Source organism: Micropterus dolomieu, linkage group LG20 (genome assembly GCF_021292245.1).
Source record: "Micropterus dolomieu isolate WLL.071019.BEF.003 ecotype Adirondacks linkage group LG20, ASM2129224v1, whole genome shotgun sequence".
NCBI classification, from domain to species: domain Eukaryota; kingdom Metazoa; phylum Chordata; class Actinopteri; order Centrarchiformes; family Centrarchidae; genus Micropterus; species Micropterus dolomieu.
In genome coordinates this window covers 22,982,091-23,002,870 of record NC_060169.1, presented here as the reverse complement: position 1 = coordinate 23,002,870, position 20,780 = coordinate 22,982,091, and the positions used below count along the sequence as shown (strand labels likewise).

General features: G+C 39.8%; 1 protein-coding gene and 1 long non-coding RNA gene across 4 annotated transcripts in view; one reads left to right on the top strand and one right to left on the bottom strand.

Annotated features, from left to right (window-relative positions):
* Positions 1-1,077: 1,077 nt before the first annotated feature.
* On the bottom strand, positions 1,078-5,389 carry LOC123958474. The gene is made up of 3 exons (XR_006822077.1): positions 4,584-5,389; positions 2,531-2,642; positions 1,078-2,356 (listed from the first exon to the last, which is right to left on the bottom strand). It is a non-coding gene; the product is annotated as an uncharacterized LOC123958474 (long non-coding RNA).
* rufy2 (RUN and FYVE domain containing 2) overlaps positions 2,316-20,780 on the top strand; it is a 22,389-nt gene continuing 3,924 nt past the window's right edge. Inside the window, exons 1-17 of one of the 3 annotated variants that reach the window (XM_046031797.1) lie at positions 4,586-4,928; positions 5,060-5,366; positions 6,765-6,938; positions 7,051-7,168; positions 8,121-8,222; positions 8,705-8,828; positions 10,358-10,422; positions 10,524-10,589; positions 11,218-11,287; positions 11,558-11,659; positions 11,811-11,927; positions 12,028-12,120; positions 13,108-13,182; positions 13,287-13,384; positions 19,315-19,434; positions 19,870-19,999; positions 20,155-20,249. In XM_046031797.1, coding sequence (XP_045887753.1) covers positions 5,072-5,366; positions 6,765-6,938; positions 7,051-7,168; positions 8,121-8,222; positions 8,705-8,828; positions 10,358-10,422; positions 10,524-10,589; positions 11,218-11,287; positions 11,558-11,659; positions 11,811-11,927; positions 12,028-12,120; positions 13,108-13,182; positions 13,287-13,384; positions 19,315-19,434; positions 19,870-19,999; positions 20,155-20,249 — 1,844 coding nt within the window. In that variant the 5' untranslated portion in view covers positions 4,586-4,928; positions 5,060-5,071. Of the gene's footprint in view, positions 2,407-4,582; positions 5,367-6,764; positions 6,939-7,050; positions 7,169-8,120; positions 8,223-8,704; positions 8,829-10,357; positions 10,423-10,523; positions 10,590-11,217; positions 11,288-11,557; positions 11,660-11,810; positions 11,928-12,027; positions 12,121-13,107; positions 13,183-13,286; positions 13,385-15,497; positions 15,685-19,314; positions 19,435-19,869; positions 20,000-20,154; positions 20,250-20,780 lie in introns of those variants that run through there. The other 2 variants (XM_046031799.1, XM_046031798.1) reach the window with 2 other exon arrangements.

The following is a 20,780-nucleotide window of genomic DNA, read 5'->3' as shown; positions in this document are numbered from 1 at the left end:
GAATATGTAAAAGAAGATACTCTAAAGCTTGGACTGTATAATCTACCAGGACGTAGATCAAGACCATCCTGAACTCTGCACACTGGACCAGAGGATAGACTTATCCTTTTTCTGGACCCGACTACTGAGTGTGGACAAGCTGCAGAAATAAGGATCAACTCTCTTTCTTCTGCTGGCCTGAGGTGAGATGCAATAATCACATTATAACATACTGTCCATGTTCATAAGGGATAAATGTGTGAAACGTAGAGTTGATATAATTACTGCCCTCACATACACTCTTCTTCTATTATAGGACGGTATGAGCACTGTTGTTTCCTGCTAATAATAATGACTAATAAATCACCAGAATCTGTGAGCATAGCACAACTGCTGCAGAATGAAAGGCTGGCTACTACGATGAAACAGCATCACACCTCTGTTGGTGGGAAGAGGTTCCACTGAAGACGATTGATTGGTTCATCGAGCTGTCGGTCGTGTGGAAGGGTGTGTTCCTTCCTACAGTGATTAACATGGTCATATGGCACAAACACACCACCCCGGAAGTGGTGCTCAACAGTGTGTTTGTTTAGGTGTGGTTTAGAGATGATGGAAGAGCAGAGAGACGAGGCAGACAGAGTGGGGAGGAAAAGTGGATGGAGGGCAGGAGGAGAGAGACAAACAGCCAGTATCATGTCTTCTTCTGATGTGAAATCAGAACTAACTCCTATGAAGGCGTATCAGATTCTGAATGCTAGATATTTACATGGTTATGCATTTTTCCTCTTTTTTTCTCTTGCATAATGATGAAATTATTAAATAAATTACACTAAATTCTAAATTTATACATGTGGTACAGAATTTAAGGTAGTTACCTATAAACTATATGAGAAGCCTCACAAAAGCACAGGCCAACGAACCTGCAGAAAGACCAGCTTACGCATTGTTTGACAGTGATGGTGTGGGAAACAAACAGGTAGCAGAATAAAACAAGACATCAAGTTAAGCAAGTTGTAAAATCATGTAAAGGCATACAGATACAGAGAAATTGCATGTGAGGCAGTAAACAGTCAGGTCAACAGATAAAGAAACAAAAAAAACAAAAGAAAAGCAAATCACCATCAAGGCAGCAGCAGTCCGATTATGAATGCTCTGCTTACTGGACTGAGAAACAGCCATTCAGAGAATTAACACAGGCAGCTAAGGAGTGTACAGATCTGCAAGTCATATGATCTCTGGTCAGCCCTGAGCTATTAGAGAGACAGAGAGAGAGAGAGTGTGGCAAACAGAGGATGAGAATAAGAGCAAGAGAGGAAATATCAGTAATGCTTGTAATGCAGTTTACTGCTGCAACACTTTCTCTTGTTGTGTGTTTTAATGGATCTAACATTCTTCCCTTGGTGTGGTTGGAGGCTTTTACAGCCATATTATGGTGAGGTGGAGGCCCACAGGACTCATTCCTCATAAGCTACTTGAAAAAAGGTAAAGCTCCTTCTATTTGGTAAACAAAATGTCAATTTTCGGTGACTGTACTATTTTCACACTAAATTAAGATTGGTTAGCGTTTAGTAAACTATCTGAGGGAAGAACCTTTTGGCATTTATTATTTATGACAGTTAAAGGTCTCATCCTGTGGCGTAGATGTGAGTGGTGTTTGTTTGAATCGGTGAGGAGGAATGGGAGGCAAAGATGTAATTGTCTGTGACAGAGACTGTAGACAGGGATAAAACTTTGGGGCAATGTAGTAGCCTGATAATCAGACTGAGAAGCCATTTTGTTTTGTTTTATTCATCAATTATACGTCTGGAACAAGGCTTAAAATGTAAATGGTTAGTTGTCTTTCAAGATTCTTATCCATCTCAACATCGTGCATATCTGGGCATCCTGGTGGTACAGCCGTTGTGTACCACCTGTACCTGGCATGAGTCCAGCCAGGGATGTTATCCTTGTTTGGTGTACAGAAGACAAGAGCATGCATACCAAAAGCTTTTGTATTCACTGTGTGTCGATGATGACGTTTGTTTTCGCTCTCTTCTGTTATCTTCCTGCTTCTAAGATCTTATTAGGTCTGTCTCCGCTGTCTGTTTTGTCCCAGGCTGTCCTGCTCAGCTCAGCAGAGGCCCAGCACACCCTGAGACTGTGACCTAATCTGACCAAACTGGAAAATACCATATTAGAAAAAGACAAAACAGTCCACAGCAGTTCAGGGGGAAGGGTCATCTGGTTCCAAAGAAACTTGACTGTGTGGCTCCAGCTCAACAGAAACCAGCCTACAGCGAGCCACTTCAGGACTCAGGGATCTGCTTGATTTACCATCCTCGTTGCAACAAGGCAAAGGAGAGTCCCACACCATGTACTCCCCTCAGAGTCTCCACCGCTGGGGGATCACACACAGTGAGAGTATGGAGCGGTTAGCATACAGTCAAGGTAAGCTGGCAGGTGCTATTTGAATGAATGACCTGATTTCTATTACATGATGATAACGCCACTGACACCTCATACAGTGGTCTTGTAATAACTTATGAACAGTCAGTGGATTCATAAAACTCACCTCATTACAGATAATACCTTTCCATGAGTCAAGAGTGAGCCACCAGAGTCACCAGTCGTAAACGTATGCAGAAGCAGCAAAAAGCAACTCTCCTGTCTGCAGTTCACTTCTGCTGTAATACATTAAGGTGAAATATCCACATTTCCACTCTGACTCTAACCCTTAAAGATATACAGTAAGATACACAGTAATCTATGTGTTTCCCTTAGGACTAATAGTAAGTAAGTAAGTAAACTTTATTTATATAGCACCTTTCACAGACAAGAGGGGTCACAAAGTGCTTTATAGTAAAAATTTAATGGCAGTGAATGATTAAATGAAGCTGACGCTTACAATAACCGATCACATTTAAACAAATCACCAATCAATCAAGACAGTGAGGTGGCCTTTATAGTCTGACACGTTTTGGCATAATACATGAAAACAATAATAGTTATGAATTATTCATGTGTTGCCACAGCTTGGTTAAGAAAAACACAGTTCTTGATGCTCTAATTGTATTCCACAATAATTTGGATAGTGGATTAATAATTATAATTATCAAAGCAAAACATGTCACAAATTAACTGGTTCCAGCTTTGACAAATGTGAATATTGATAGTTTCTTAGTCCTCTATAAAAGTTAACTGAATATTTTTTGGGTTTAGACTACTGGTCAGACAAAACATTTGAAGATGTCATCTTGGCCTTTTCCAAATGTATGATATTTTATATACTAAAATAATTAAATGAATAATGGAGGAAATAATCAGCGATTAATCATTAGTTACAGCCATAAATTTCAGGTAGCATGTTTATTCAGCCTTACTCTCTTCATCTACTTCTTCCTCCTCTTTACTGGTGGCTGTATGGGTGTTTATTGTTTCCACTGTTATGCTTCTACTGAATTCTACATTGTTGTTTAAGAATTTTCCACTGTGGGTTCAACATACTACAGTCAAAGTAGGACTGTGGCCAGGAAATACTGAGGTCATGAGTCCAAATTACCCGAGCAGAACCCCACCCACCTAAGAAATTATGGATAAGCCACCAACCAAACCGAATCAAACTGAATATTTTTGAGTATTTAAAGAAATCAAAAAATTATATTTGTTAATATAACTGGTTAATTATATTTTCTGTATCTCCCAAGCCTTTCAAAGCTGTCTCTACACTGGTATGTTATTGTTGTTGCAAATTCTAAATACCCTTTTTTTATTATTATTATTATTATTTAAAGATATTTAAATATAATGATATTTTGCCTAAAATGTATCAAACTAACAAAAATTAAACATGTGTAATAGGTTTTTATCATAGAATGTAAACTCCTCTTAATGTCATGAAAGCCCCCCCAAAATGACCAGATATTCAGTGGTGGAAGAAGTATTAAGTATATACTTTACTTAAATGAAAGTAGCAATACCACATTGTAAATATACTCAGTAACAACTAAAAGTACAGTAAAGTAAATGTACATTAATATAATTATCAAAATGTACCAAAAGGAAAATCACACAAAGCAGAAAATGCACCATGTGAGTGTTAAGCTTTTATATTATTGTATTACTATTATTGATGTATTAATCTGAAAGTAGCATTTTTACTTTGACATGCAGCTAAGTTTACTATTTTTACTAGTTTACTATTTTACATACTGTTTGGTGGTTTAATCTATAACAATGCATCATCATTTTGTATAAGATGATCATGTTTACATGTAAAATCTGAAGTATGGTAACTGTAACTGTCAAAATAATGTAGTGTAATAAAAAAGTTGCCCTCTGAATTGTTGTGAAGTAGAATAAAGTACCATAAAATGGAAGTACTCAAGTAAAGTACCTTCAGTACAGCATCTGTGTAAATTTATTTAGTTACATTCCACCACTACAGAAATATTACTGACCCCTGTGGCCTCATATTTTAGTTACACATCTGTAAATATCAGGCTGGGATCTGTCTCCTGTCTCTCACTCTCTCTCACTCACTCACACACACACACACACACACACACACACACACACACACACACACACACACAAAGTAACGTCCTGTACCATCTGTGGTCCTCTACCTGGAGGGGGGCCGTGCAGTTCTCACGTCCAGCAGCAGAGGGCGGCAAGTCCACAACACAGCAGCCGCTAAAATCATTACGTAACGGTAGTGCTGCCTTTTGTGTGTCTTGTGAGCCTTTTGACACCGCCCCTCCGGAGGGTGCAGCGGGACCGTAGCCAACTATCGGTTAGGTCTGCAGGGTGTAAACAAATCTTTACAACGCCGCGATGAACGGAGCAGCTGTCCGCGCCCCCGACGTCCACCATGTAGACCGACGCCTACGCTTCACAGTCCGGGGACGTTGACGACGGTTGGTTGTTGACTCGAGCGAGCCCTGTCATTGCTTTGGCCGGTGGTATCGCAGGTATTTTTGTGCCACGGTTGTCACAATGGTCACCGGGTGAATTGTACATCAAGGCTAGCTCGTTAACGGTTAGCAAACCGTATGAATTTGTGTGTTTTCGCACCGACAAGCACTGGCTATAATCATTTCAGAGGTCCGTGAACATGGCTTCGCCCGCAGAGCACGACCTGGCTCTGTCTGAAGCGGACAGCAGCAAGGAGAAAGCGCAGGTGTTTGGCATTTTGAGGCTGCAGGAGGAGAAATCTGGTGTTGGAGAGAAAGCTAGCGTTAACAGTAGCAGCACGGTGAGAGGAGGTGGTGGTGGAGGAGACGGGCGATGGCAGGCTCCTATCTTCGCTTTGGCCAGGAAAGCATCCGAGACCATTTCAGGGAGCATTCACGTCCTGCCCAAAGTGTCGGAGCACAGGACGTCTCTGCCCGGGGACTGGACCGTCCAAGGTGGAGTATTATCAGCATCAGGGGGCGCGGGGTTCATGAAAGGAGTGAAGTGTGTGTGTGTAAGGTCTGATTACACCCAGTAACTGGTTATTTCAGGGACACGAGGAAATGTGACAACCAGGAACAATAAATCATTCAGCCAGTTAATGTAGCTCTATTCTTCTGTTTATGTACGTTTCTATTTCACACTTCCTTTGGCAATGTAGACATGTGCATGTCATGCCAGTAAAGCTAGTGTGTGTAGAAGTACAAGTCTGGCACACCCAGCTGGTACATTTATTCGTCCCTCTTTCATATTTCACATGACCTGTGTTGCTGCCAATTGATTTTTCATAGATTAGTGCTGCTCTCATGCTTTGATGGTACATCCTCCACTGTAACAGAGGAGGATGTTGTTGTTGTAGCTTTTCAATATCCCCAGCGTTTGATGTACCTTGAAGAAGTCACATGGTGACACATGCTTACTGTTTTTTACTCTTGAGCTCCCTGTCCAGGGGCACCCACCAGTCATGCTGCTGCTCCCAAGAAATCTGTTGATTTGTCAGAGTCTCTGCAGGGGCAATTAAAACTCTTCTGCACTGCTTGGCAACATCTCTATGTCTTCACCTGACATTGTTCTGTAATGTTCTGGTGTTTGGCTACACATTAACCCAGAGGTTCCACATATAGAGCACTTAAAAGCATACCTCTGTGGGAGGTGCAGATGCACCAACATTGGCACTCAACGTAGGACACAGTTATGTTATCATGTTATCTGAACAGCATAAAATAAGACAAATTGTCAAGTTGATTATCACTGATTTATGTATTTATTCTGATCTGTTAGGGTGGACCCATCTTCCTCTTGATGGATAATGGTGCTTCTTACATACTATCTGTTGCTCTTCTTGTGCCTTCACTGACACATTCTGTTTTTAGGGTGGATTCTGCCTTCAAAGCACTTGCGTCACATTTACTGTAGCTTTACTGTCCCTATAGTAAGCATGTCCCTGATAATGATAAGTTGTAAGACATTGACCTGGCGGACTCGGTTGATTATGCCTTAGATAGAGACTCAGAAAACTGAGTGTGTTTGTAACATTTAATGACTGGATTGGATATGATTAGGCTATTCTATCATTCATCAATTCATCCTTAGCACTTCAGAGATAGTGGACTACCCTTTAATTTTTCCATGCTATAAGTAATAATGCATTGAATTTCTCTAAACATTGTGTTTTTATTATGTAGCCCATGCGGTTGTATTGTACCATCAAAGTACCCAAATAAATTTGGGTCTAAATCTAATTACTTTAGAACATTTCTGTATGATAAAATGACATTATTGTGTGACCATACCCTGCGACTATTTTAAGTGTATTTTTAGTTAAGTGTTTGTGTGCTGCTTTTGTCCTGCAGCCCTGCGGGACCCTATGGCCATGGAGCGAGCCAACCTGCTGAACATGGCCAAGCTGAGTATTAAAGGGCTGATCGAGTCGGCTCTGAGCTTTGGACGAACACTGGACTCGGACTACCCACCTCTCCAGCAGTTCTTTGTTGTCATGGAGCACTGCCTCAAACATGGCCTCAGAGGTAAGAAGGAGAGACTGTTTTAAATGTTTGCCTCCCTCATTAAATATGTCATTCCTAGATTTTCATACAGCAGTGTGTGTCTGACTGTCTCTCATCCTCTTTCTCACTCCAGTGAAAAAGTCCTTTCTGGGCTTTAACAAGTCCCTGTGGGGTCCTCTGGAGCTGGTGGAGAAACTGTGTCCTGAAGCAGCAGAGATCTCAGCCTCTGTGCGAGACCTGCCTGGACTTAAGTAAGGACTACCTTTATATACACACACACACACACACACACACACACACACAATTTAACATAACATCATGCTGGAGGAACATGAGCCACAACACAACCACACACTCACATGCACCTGTAACATGAGCCTGTGGCCTGAGCCAGAGCAGGGAAATACCTTACTGTGATTTCACCTGTCCTCTTGCTGCTGCGTCACTTCTCCCCATGTCACTGTATCTCTTCTTCCTTATTATTCTTCTTCTCTGTGTAACTGTTAGAGCCAGTATAGGCACGTTTTCCAAAGATCTGACAATCAATTAGTGTTAATAAGACTTAGTGTTAAGACTACAGCTATGATTATGACTTAAAATAACAGATGTGAGTGTTGAAAGTGCCTAATCAACAGCCTACATTAATATTGAGGTAGTTTCCTCCAGTCGTTATAGTAAGCAGGCTCCAGCTCACTCTCATTCATGACCATGATTTGCATGTCATGGTTTACTTAGTTATTCAGTTATCAGTCACTATGCAGTAGAGCTTCCAGACAGGAAATCAAGTGAGTAATATTCAGGTCTTGACTGATGCAGTAAAATGGGGAACAGATGTGTTGTTAGATGGAGAACAGAGTCCGTTTCCTTTGGTGGTGCTGAGTCAGACCAACAGACATGTAGCAGAGCAACACAACCCAAGAGTTAAGATAGTTTTAGTTAGATTGTGGGCTTGATAACACAGTTTTAGTTGCTGAGATGACACAGAGGATTCAGTCTTGAAAAGAAGGAACAGTTAATTAGATTAGCCCGTGTAACTGTCTACAACAATAAACACTCAGTAACACAAATGAGAAGTAGATCTAAACATTAAACAAAGCCAAAGACCGATACAAAGATGTCCCAGCACCACCAGCCTTACACCCTCAAAACCTCTTATAAATCTAATCTGATCACCTGTGTGTGTTTTGTGTGTGTGTTTTCCAGGACTCCATTAGGCAGGGCTAGAGCTTGGTTGCGTCTGGCTCTCATGCAAAAGCGGCTGGCCGATTACCTGCGACTCCTCATCAGCAGAAAAGACCTGCTCAGGTACAACCACTTATGTACACATGGCAACACACACAAAGTAGATGTGTAGCAACAGGTACATTTGACTTGTTTAGAAAAATATACCTTAGTATATATACTTAGTATACCTTTAGGTATGAAAATGAAATCGTAACAATTCTTGACTGACAAATGAGGGTCTTAAAGGTTAAGGATAGTGATATTCTAGATGTTTCTTATTGTCAACTAATTCCATGAAGTTAGTCATGTTTTACAAACTTCAGATAACAACAAAAATTTTATTCATTTATTATAATAAAGTATTCTGAGAGAATTCTGTGCTCATATCCAGCAGTTAATAGTAAGTACCTCAAATACCCAGATAATTATTTCATATCATAAAGTAAAGCTTGTAGTAACTACACTACAGAGCTAAAGCATGAAAGTAAAGCCACTCCCAGTTTTGCTTTTACTGGAGCTCCCTTCAGTGTTTGAAAATGTGTTGTATTTTCCACAACACACAGTGATTTCTATGAGAATTCAGCGCTGATGCTGGAGGAGGAGGGAGCAGTGATAGTGGGCCTGCTGGTGGGCCTGAACGTCATTGATGCTAACCTGTGTGTCAAAGGCGAGGACCTGGACTCTCAGGTAACCACTAGACTAAACAAACAAATGCGTAGTGTTAATGTGGGTATGGTGTCTAAAACAAATCTGTTAATGTGGTTGCATTACAGCTGATGCACAGCTGGTTTGCGATATTCTCTCCATTCTGTTCTCTCTATGATTGGATCTACATTACTACTTGCACCATGCTAAGCAGAAAATATGTCCACTTCCTGTGCCTACATTCATTGACATGAACCAGTTTTTCTTCAGTGACTCTAGTTTGGGGAAGCAGACTTGCAAACCAGAATTGTCTGTTTCGTCACTTTATCTTGGCATCAGGCAGGTGGAGAGCAGATGTTGTTGTGTCATGTTTCCACTGCATGGGTGGAGACTTTATCCTGAGTGCAAACCAATGCAAGCACCCTATCATACAGATCGTGTTCACACACCTGACTGAGCCTTGTAACGTGAAGCAATGTGGACTTGTGTTTGTTTAGATCCGGTCATTCTCTGATCACAAGGTGAGCCATCGATGCAGATTAAAACCCACACTTTTTTTTGAATAAATGTTATACTATAAAATGCCAAAAAGTTGTGGAAAAGATACCCAGCACAACTTTCCAGAGCCAAAGGTGACATTCTTCTTTATCAAAGGTCTTTATCAAAATAGTTGCCAATTGTTGTCTATCGACTAATTGATTAATCACTTATGTTTCAGCTCTGCTACTTTTTATGATGCATTGACTCTTTAACTTCGGGATTTTCCACTTGGACCTATGATTTTGTGACTAAATGGGATGACATTTTCTGAAATTGGTCTAGTATTGAGTGGCCCAAATTGTTATTACAGTTGTCTGACAACATTTTGGAAAGGATCACTACAGAGATGGACCTTTCTTTAAAGAGTAAGATCCTTTTTGTTTAACAAAAAGCACCAACGTTAAACATTAAAACCACCACACTTTACCTCGCAGAACACGGGAGTTGCTTGTCTACTGCTGTCTCGGTCAGTTAGTTTCTTTGTGTTATTGTGTGACTTTGTTGCTTTTAGTTGTTTGTGTTAGTGTGTGACTTGACTGACATAAGGAGGCGCAATCGCCCGCAAGGATTATGTTGTTTCGCTGCTGCAGACGGCACCACGCTCGCTCAATACTGAACCAATTTCAAAAGATGTTGTCCCAATTATTCACATAGGGAATATAGGTTGAAAGGTTGAAAAATACCAATAAAGGTATCTTTAGACTGTAACCATGGTGGACTACGGTAGTTTCTATACATGTGTGTGGTTAACAGACACATTAGTGCTATTAGTTATGCAGACACACTTACCATTGGATGTTCATTGTATACTATCACCTTTACATTAAGCATTTTGATTATTTTGTGTGAGTATTCATTTGTGTAACCACATAATTGTACACATCCCTAATTCTCGTGAATGTTCTTTTGGGTTCCTACTTAAGGTGTGACTCATTTCATCAAATTAATGGTTGTGCAAGCATTGCTTTTCAGAATATGCTTCCTCTTGGGCGATATTAGCTGAGCTTATTTATTTTATTTTTTCAATCGAGGTTGGGGTGATCGACTTCTCCATGTACTTGAAGAATGACATTGATGATTACAGAAGTGAAGAGCGGTATGGTGTTCTGTTGTCTCTCCACTTTATTTAATACACCAGGTCTCTTTAAGCCCCCCTAAATGTGATACTCTGGTTCATGTCTGTTTCCAATGCAACAGGAATAGCCAGATAGCATCCATCTTGGATCAGAAGAACTATGTAGAGGAACTGAACAGACAACTCAAGTAAGACATTTGTGTGTATGCTGTGTATTTTCTACCTAAACAAACTGGCTGATTAGCCAGATTGAACAGGCAGTCCTTCTACTTTATTTCTGCCTCACATTTTGCTTTACATGTTTTGGTTCTGATGTTTGGTCTGATGTCTGAGTAGTGTTATGCTGCCTTGAGTCAAGGGCAGATGTGTTCAGTCAGTTGATGTTTGAAACAGTCTAGTTGTTTCAGAAGTGCAGCTGTGTATCATCTGTCCCTACTGACAGTTTCATTAAAGCGCAGACTGTCAGTCACATTTCCTCTTTCAATTCTTCTTTTTCACTGTTTAAAAGAACCTGAATTGATCTGCTGCCTTAAATTGAAATATAGGTTTAGTGAATATTTTCTTAGCTTTTGCAGCTATGATAGAGCTACAAACAAACCTCTAAACATAAGCAAAGCTATCTACGGCACTACCGTATTGGTGCTATTAAAAGTATGTCAGTCTGTCATGTTACACATTTTTACACCTCTGCTGTGAATTGTGCACTACAACTAATATTACATTCTCATATTCTGAAAAAAATGTTGACACACTAAATTCAGTGAGACCCATAATGATGATTATAATGTCTGCGTTTGTTTGTGATTGTATGTCTAGCTCCACAGTTAATGGTCTTCAGGGCAGAGTGCACTGTTTACAGATGACCAACTCTAAACTCCTAGAGGAGGTGAGACCCACACTCAAAAGATTTGCATTTTAGATTTAAGCTAAATGTGAAAGTCAGCACTTAAACCTCAGAGTTGAACAAGTCACTAAAGGATAATAATTTAAATCAGATCCAACCTGCTTTGTCTTTTTTGTGGAGAAGCAAGTACTCATAGAATCTGACAAGATAATGTAGCCAAATATGTTTAGATAAAATCACAGCGCTGGTGTTATCATTAATGTCAAACTGTTCTTAGCGATGAACTGAATTATTCTGTGTTTGTGTGTGCAGTTAGCCATAGCCAAGAACAACATCATCAAACTGCAGGAAGAAAACCAGCAGCTGAGGAGTGATAACAGCCTTATTCTGCTGAAGACACAACAACAATTAGAGGTATACATGATATACATGGTCACAAACTGGAACCACAACTGTAGATCTAGCCCTTAATATTCCAACAGTTCTTAACAATCCTTACTACAAATGGATAAAAATTGTCCTTGATGTGGCTGACACGTTCTTCCTGTTGATGTGATTTATCCAGGTAACCCAAGGCGATGTGTCCGTGGAGAGAGATACATACAAACAATCGCGTCAGGGTTTGGATGAGATGTACAATGAAGCTCGAAGGCAACTGAAGGAGGAGTGTCAGCTCAGACAGGTCAGACTGACTCCATGTCTGTGTATTAAATGAGTGTAAAATATACAGGGTGACAGTGTAATAACAGATTATATCCATGTACGTATACGTGTATTTTTAGGACGTGGAGAATGAGTTGGTAGTCCAGGTGTCGATGAAACAAGAAATGGAGCTGGCCATGAAACTTCTGGAGAAAGACATTCATGAGAAACAGGTCAGCATACATTTACAGTGTTTTCCATTTTGACTCCTGATTTGTTTGCAAAAGATTACAAGCCATGAAGATCAACAATGTTCAAAGAGACACTGATTAATATATGACATAATGAGGATTATTTAGTGTGAGGCTTAATCAATGCAAAAATAAAAATGAAGATCCTAAAAAATGATGCGGTTGCTCTTAAGACGTAGCATCTTCCCAGTGAGGCAGCACATGATAAGAAGGCCTTTGGGGGGCAAAAAACTAAAAATATAGCACTAGCCCGTACTTGCTCACACGGAGCAGTAATACCCTTGCCAGCTCCTGTGCCTGTCAGGCCTCTCACCACCAACATGTGAACTCTGCCACATAAACACCACCAGCTGACATTTTAGCCAAGCCGTGAGATAACAACAGCTACCATGGCAGCAGCAGCATCATCACAGCTTTGTAAGGAGGCTGCTGGGATCATTACCGACAACATCGGGCGAATCAGCTGTCAGACTGGAGAGTAACGTCAGCATCATTATTGCACAGGACTACAGGGTGTGTGGCATTGCGACATACAGTTTGTCCCGGATATATTTCAGCTTGCTGACAGGTAGCTCTTAGCTTGAAATGTCATATATATTCACATAAATACGACTTAGCTCCAAAACTGGCCAGTAATTATCAGTCTGTATTTAGTCCTGAGTTAAATCTTGGACAGACCCCCAGTGAATAAATGATGAATAGATACACACACGCAAAATAAAGCTGTTAAATGAGTGAATTAATAATGATTGAATAATGAAAAAATAATGAAAGAAGAGCATACTAAATTACAGTGAAACAAGAAACAGTGTGAAAAGGACTGGCAATACAGGATCTGTGTTTTTTATCGGAAGAAAGAGGTGGAAGGAGTACCTTTACTGAAGTAATTGTACAAATACCACAGTGTAGAAATACTCAAGTAAAGTACACCAAAATTGTACTTAAGTTACTTTCCACCACTTTCAACAGGACACACTGATTGGACTGAGACACCAACTGGATGAAGTCAAAGCCATCAATGTAGAAATGTACCAGAAGATGCAGGTACAAGCACACGCATCCTTACCTGGTTGCACCTGTTCTCTTATCCCATACACTACAGTAATTATTACTACTACTTCTGACAGCCGGTAATTCTCATTTGTTAGTCGTCCGATGACGAGATGAAGAAGAAGAACAATGTGATCAGTCGTCTGGAGGAGAAGACCAATCAGATCACTGCCACCATGAAGCAGCTGGAGCAAAGGTGAGATACACTGCCTGCAAAGGCACAGCACAAAGGCACTAACCAAAACTGGCAAATCACTTTTTCCCATGTGTCTCCTCAGGCCTTCCTACAATCTAAACCAGGTTCTCTGCTGTTCTGTTAAAATTTGATTTACCAAAACATACATAATCCCACTGTGGCAATATGAGTTTAAAGTACCTGAGACTCCAGCTTTGACTGTAACATTGAACAAAAATGATGTTCATTTTAATATTTAGTTAAAAGTGCTTAGAGATCTGGGTGGTCTTGTGCGAAGCTGGAAGAGAACTGAGGAAAAACATGGTGAAAATGATTTGAGTTTTCTTCCTCATCATTGTTTCAAAGTTTCCCCTAGGAAATTGGTTAGGAGGCAATAATCAAGTAATAATACTTTATATATGGTAGTGATATGATTAAGGTTGTCAGCTGACACTGCAACGCGGGAAGTCTCTGTCATCAGCTGAGCTGAGCTAGAGGACGGCAGTCTAAGCAATAGCCGCAGTCATCAAATACACGGCCTTTGTTATGTCAAATAGCTCCCTCTTATATTTTCCCTGAAGATGTCTAAGGTTTTGTTTAATAAACGTGCATTCATTCCTTTTCATGTTAGCAGGGGTCTAAATTCAGTGTAGGCACCCCACAGCCTTTTTTACAAAATGGCAAATGGGTGCAGTAAAAAGTGATTTCATGTTAAATCTAACATTATAAACATAGCGTTCAAAGTTAGAGCAAAATTGCACATTGTTATTTTGAAAAACTTAAAAATATCATGTTTTAGTTGTGATTTTTGCATTATCTAAAAGGCTTCTTCTTGGTGCCAATATTGCCAAAATGTGAGATACAAAGCTTTTACTTGATAGATCCAATATGGGTTTGCGTTTGACTTGCAGGGTAAATTTTATAAATTATACTAAATCCATCAAAAATATGTTTGAAGTCACAGGCACAGTGCAGCGTGTCAGAAAGCCTGAAATATAGACCACCTCCACTTACATCATGTTGTCATTAAATTTAATATGTCTATGAAATAAAATATTAACCTTAAGGACAAAAGAGCTGATGCCCTATTGTACATGGAATGCTGTTGTTTAGGCCATCACCTACTAACTAAATTGATTACATTGATTACAAGACCAGATGTCAGGATTTTCTAAACAATTTCCTTGGGGAAACCCTGCAATCCTTAATATATCATGTCTAATAAATGACACTGCTGATATTTTCATGCATGCTAAGTCCTCCTGATCAATACTGCAGCACAATCTGCCTATAATGCTCCATATGTGCATCGGACATTATGAGACCTGCTGTTCATTGATGCCTTACCCCTCCTCACCCCATCGTTTACCAGTCAACATCCCTCTCTTCCCCTCTCCCATTGGTTTAAATCTGTTCCATCGTATTTGCGATTGGTTGTTTTGCTGCTCTAAAGGTGTATGTAGCCTGGTTGGACGCAGACCCCGGTTACACTTGTTATTTTCAGCTGGAGTTTTGAACGTCTAATGAAGAAGTTAAACATGTTCGGATCAGAGATACTGTTAAAATTTAAATATTTACTAGCTAATTAGAGAATTTAACAGGTTGTCTACTTTAGAGAGATTGAAATAGTGATAAGTGCTGTTTGTGCTTTCCAGGCTTAAATCCCTTGTGTTGATAGTATAGTTCTGTGCACATTTAGCCTGAAAATTCCAGTTTTTGTCTGCTCTAGCTGTATTCATCTGTCTGTGCACATTGCCTTTCCCTGCATCTCCTCTGCACCTTTTCTCATTACTCATATGCTTACTGTGGAGGGGAATATATCCAGACTGAAGAAATCTGATGACAGTGGGAACCTGGCAGCCTGAAATCAGATTTCTTTAATGCCTTTTATTTATTCGTACTGCTGTGCTTGTGATGTTAAAAGTCACTTAAAGTGTTCAGTGCAACTGGGGCCACTTAGAATACTGATGTATTGACATCCTTTCTTCCTTCCTTCCTTTCTTTCTTTCCTCCCTTCTGTTCGTCTCTTTTATACCATCCATCCAATCATCCATCCATCTATCCATTTTGCTCCCTTGAAACCTCCACATGTCGATCCCCCGCCCCCTGATTTTATCCCTGCTCCTCTGTGCAGTGATAAGGATCTGCTAAGTCAGACCAGAACGCTTGCTATGTCATTTGTTAAGTGTGCCAGCACAGACACAGAGCACCAATACAAGCTAGTCAAGGACATCTCCTTCTGAGGACAAACACGCACATATGCTTGCACATGCAGACACACGATTGCTTATGACCGAATGAATAAATGGACTTAACTTAAAGGAACATTCCTGTTTTTTGCACACAATATTCAGAGGGTTTTAGGCCTGAGAGCAGCCAGAGAATCGGGTGAGACTAGACCTCGTGGTTTTGTGCTTTAGTCACTGGAACATGATCATCACTAGCAGAGTGTTGGGATTCATACAGACCACTGCAACATGTTTCGTGATGTTTAGTTAAATCCTCCTCAGACTTTGCTGGGTTTGTGCTAAACGAAGATTCGTTTACTTTGAATGTCCTGGTTTTGCTGGTCAGAGAACTGTCTGAATATTACATCAGTTATACTTTAATATATACTAAAGAAACCTTTTGCATTAATCATACACTACTTTGTCTATTCACTCACAGTCGTGCTCGCTCACACACATACACGCACACACGCACACGCACACGCCACGCATTCTTCATGTCTCCAGTAGTCAGTTTATATGCAGTGACACTGACAGGAAGATATTTGATGTTTGGGTTCTAAGATGTGACCACAGATTAAGTTAGAATGATTATAGTGGGCGTCCCCGCTCAAATCACAACTGTTTTATCTGGCAACACCCAGAGCCACTAGTTAACACAGTTGAGTCAGTGTAGTAATTAAGGACTGTATGTGCATTATTGGGGTGGGGAGGAAGGGCTAAACATTCAGTTTCCCTTTTTAAAAAGCAAAACTCTTTCCATCGTTATTAAGATTTTTGTTTGTACTTTTTGTGCTGTTTTGTTTTGTGTTGACATATATATATATTTGATTAGTGATTCACTGTGTCATTAATAATGGAAAAGAATTTAAGATATTGTGCTCCAGTTTAAACTGTAAAATGTCATTATATGTCTACCAAAATGCACAATAGAAGTGGGATGAGTAGTTGCCAAAATTATGGAAAACAACAAATTGATGCCTCTTGTTTACAGAAGAAAATTCCAGTAATTTTTTCTATTTTAACCAAAAACGGTCATTTTATATGACAGATTTGTTTTACACATTTTACTTTACTGAAGTTCTCCTTTCTGTTAATATATGTAATCTATATCTAAATAGCTAAACACACTCCTCCCAAAAAATGTGTCTCCGCAGAGAGTAACTTGTGATTCTGTGCTTGGCTGTCTTTTTACCTTATTGCTATCGACACAGTTTAGGTGTAGAGCACAAGTAGGATCAGGGAAATTATCATATAACATAGACAAACTTGTTTCTACAGCTGCCAGCGTTTCCTCACAGGCAGCCAGCAGTGTTCGCTGCAGATGTTTAGTCCGACAGCCTCCTGCTTTTAATTTCTTGCCAATTTGCTCTGCATGTGTTGCGCCTCCTGACCTGCTTCTGACTGGCTGTGATAACCCTCGCTATGTCTAAAATCAGTCCCTTGTTCACTCTCACTACTATATTGATAGTACACACTCAGTAGTTTATTCTATAGTGAGCAGTGCAGACAATTATGAACCATGGTGAGATAAAATGTTACGGATCGCATCGTGAGATTGTTACCATTGTACATGGACTCTACTGTTTTTGTTTGTTGGAGTTTATGAGGGCGCTGTGTAGACTGGGTTCTATCACAGTATGGGAAAAGTATGTATTTGATATTTGTAAATTTCAGGTCGGGATAAGTATGGAAAAAAATTGAGAGTGTTGCCCCTGTTCTGTTTTCTAAAATATAAAATTCAGATGTTCTAAAAATAAAAAAATTGATCTGACGTTTGAGCAGGCAGCCAGCGCAGCCAAAATGTTCACCACTGTGTGAGGAAAGTGCGGGCTACAGCAAGCTTAATGTCGTCAGCTCTGCCCCAAATGCTGTATAACTACCAAATTCAGACATCCGTGACCAAATTACTTTGAAAGAAAATGTGGCAGTATCTTTGAATTACATATATACATAGCATCACAAATAACCACATATTAAGCTTGTCTGAACATTGAGTTATACAGTGATGTGGTCATCAAAAGTAAATGAACAATAGTTTCTGTGTAAGGAAACCATACATTTATGGCTGCGTTTGTTGTTTCCATGTAAACAGGGAATAAAAAAGGTTGCACAGGCTCCGTGAAAATTAAATGATTTAATTTTTTTCAATAAATTTTCAGTGGTCATTTATAAAGAGATTAAAAAAATACGGGAGAAACAAAATATAATAATATTTATTCAATATGTTAAGGGAAAATAATACAAGTATAGGTAGCACCAGTTAGTTTACTTCCTGTTTGGGCAGAGATGTTTGACCGTGACCGTCCAGCTGGTTTGGTGTTAATTGATTTGTATAAGCTACAGTACCTTGCTACAATCTTCTGGCAATTATTTGGCAAAACAATAGCATACATAGTCAGAATGTAACATACATGTTAATAGTTGGATTTTAAAACCATTTATTTACAGAATAAACATCTAGCGCTTTGTACTCAGATGTCAAATATGGTCTAAAAATGTAGAGAGAAGTCTGGAAAAGTATGGACTTGTATAGGAACTCTGTATAGAGGATACATTTCACACTCAGAATTCAGGGAACTCTAATAAAATGGCGGAGGGTAAATATAGTGCACGCAAAAGTAAAAAGGGAGTGATTTCAGTCTCCTCCTTGCTCTTCATCCTCCTGCAGATTCGCCTAAATGGAAGTCAAGTTTTTGCAGATGTGAACAGCTCAAGAGCTTTAGCTCAATCCATGCGCTTTGTTTCTGCAGAATAGACAGAACCGAGGAAAGTGTAAAGAACAAGGGAACATGAATGTGTTGTTGTGTCTCGTCTTGGCATATTTATTGACTTGTGTGAAGGAAGTTATCATTCTACCTGTTCTAACTCCATGGTCATAGTACTGTAACTCCTCTCAGTTTGTAGAAGAATAATCACTCAGTACAGCTGTTGAAAACTCACAACTACTGTCTTTTAATGCCATGATCAATAAAGTTAGATGTTTTGAAATTATTGGGTGTGGTTTGAGTTTTTGGGCACGTACAGTGCTGTTAACAGGTGGACACAGGAACATTTATTATGTGATTTTAAGGAGTAATAAAGCTCTAAATCCGCAGTGGCTGTATGTCAGGGTGTTGTGGGTTTATCCTCCTCATTATATCTGAGATCAACAAGATCTAAAGCTTTATCAAAATCCTCATATTGTGAAAAAATGCCATGAAAGTTTCCTCCCTGTAAAATATTGGCTAAAAAAACAATGAAATTGGCATATTTTTTCAAAATGATGTGAATATGGAAAAGACTGTGTGGTAATGCTGCTCTCCAGCACACTGTGACTGACCGCTAAAATGCTGCCTTCAGTTAGCTATCCTCTGTTCTTTTTTCCCCCCATTCAGTTACTTTGAGGCAGTTTTCACTCGTTTCATCATGTATCTTTGTTTTCATCCCCTTTGTACTCCTTACTGTTCTGTTTTGAACCCCTTAATTCAACTCTCACTGCACTCTTTTCAGTTTTACCCTCTGGTGTTGTAACAGTGCAAATTACAACGCCTTCCGTCACCCCAACCTTCTTCATTTATCTTCAGCCTTCCATCCTCAGAAACCTCAGTCAACAACCTCCCTTGTCCTTATCCGGCATCCTCCCTCCTGTTTTCCTCTGTTCTTTTCTCCCCTTCCCTCCATCCTCCTCCCCAGTTTTTTCTCTCCATGGTCCTGAGTTTGTCCCTGGTTATAATGGTACAGATTACAGGAGGCAGAGAGGCACCGCACCTCGGCCGAGGAGGGAACCAGACGCTTCAAGTTGGACTTTGCCAACAAGGCCGACAGTCTGCAGCGGCAGATCGAACACAGAGAAAGGCAACTGTAAGCAAAATCCTTCCAAAGACAGAATGACTGGTAGACTCATGCACATACAAATACTTAATCTAGAAAAGCTGTGGAGCTCAGAGAGAGACACACAACATAGGATTTACACCTTTAGCTGTGTAGTATGGTAAGCTAGCTGTTGGTGTTCATACTTCTCTCCCTTGAACAGAAACAGTCACAGCCCTAATGAATCTAGGACCACTAAATCATAATAAAAAAGATTAAAGCATTGCACATCTGCCTCAGCAAAAGTTTGTTTACCTAATTGCTCAGGAGACATCAGACTTCCAGTGCACATTTTTTGTTGACTATCAATTGAAAAAGCAAGACAGAAATTTAAAATGTTCTAATATAATCTGTTACTCAGTATATTCCTTTCTCTTGTCTGTCATGGTTATTCTTGTTATTGGTGTTGTACGTACATGTCTGTAGCCAGCAGCTGGAGACGGACCTGAAGATAGAGAGGGAGTGGAGGCAGACGTTACAGAATGATCTAGACAGAGAGAGGGACACCGTGGCTCAGCTCAGCACAGAGGCGCTGCAGATCAATGGGCTAAAAAAGGTTAAAAAAAGACTATGTGTATGATATTGTAAAATGTGTTTTATTACATGTACATACAGCTTTGTGTGTGTGACCCAGCATTTGCAGAATACGATCTTATTTGATCTGATGCGTGTCCTCTGTTGTGAGCGTTTGTGATTTTATTATTTTGACAGGAGTTCCATCGTCTCCAGGATGAAAACATTCAGCTAAAGACCATCTGTGAGGATCAAGAAAAAGCTCTTGAGGAACTAGGCTCTAAACTAAGCGAGTATGTATGCTTTAATTAAAAATGTCTGCACCATAATCAAGCTGTTTTTACAGGCAGGTTATGAAGACTACGAATAGGCTCTAAACCCAAATGTACAGTGGGTACGGAAAGTATTCAGACCCCTTTAAATTTTTCACTCTTTGTTTCATTGCAGCCATTTTCCAAAAATCAAAAAAGTTCATTTTATTTCTCAGTAATGTACACTCAGCACCCCATCTTGACAGAAAAAAAAACAGAAATGTAGAAATTTTTGCAAATTTATTAAAAAAGAAAAACTGAAATATCACATGGTCATAAGTATTCAGACCCTTTGCTCAGTATTTAGTAGAAGCACCCTTTTGATCTAATACAGCCATGAGTCGTTTTGGGAAAGATGCAACACGTTTTTCACATCTGGATTTGGGTATCCTCTGCCATTCCTCCTTGCAGATCTTCTCCAGTTCTGTCAGGTTGGATGGTAAACGTTGGTGGACAGCCATTTTCAGGTCTCTCCAGAGATGGTCAATTGGGTTTAAGTCAGGGCTCTGGCTG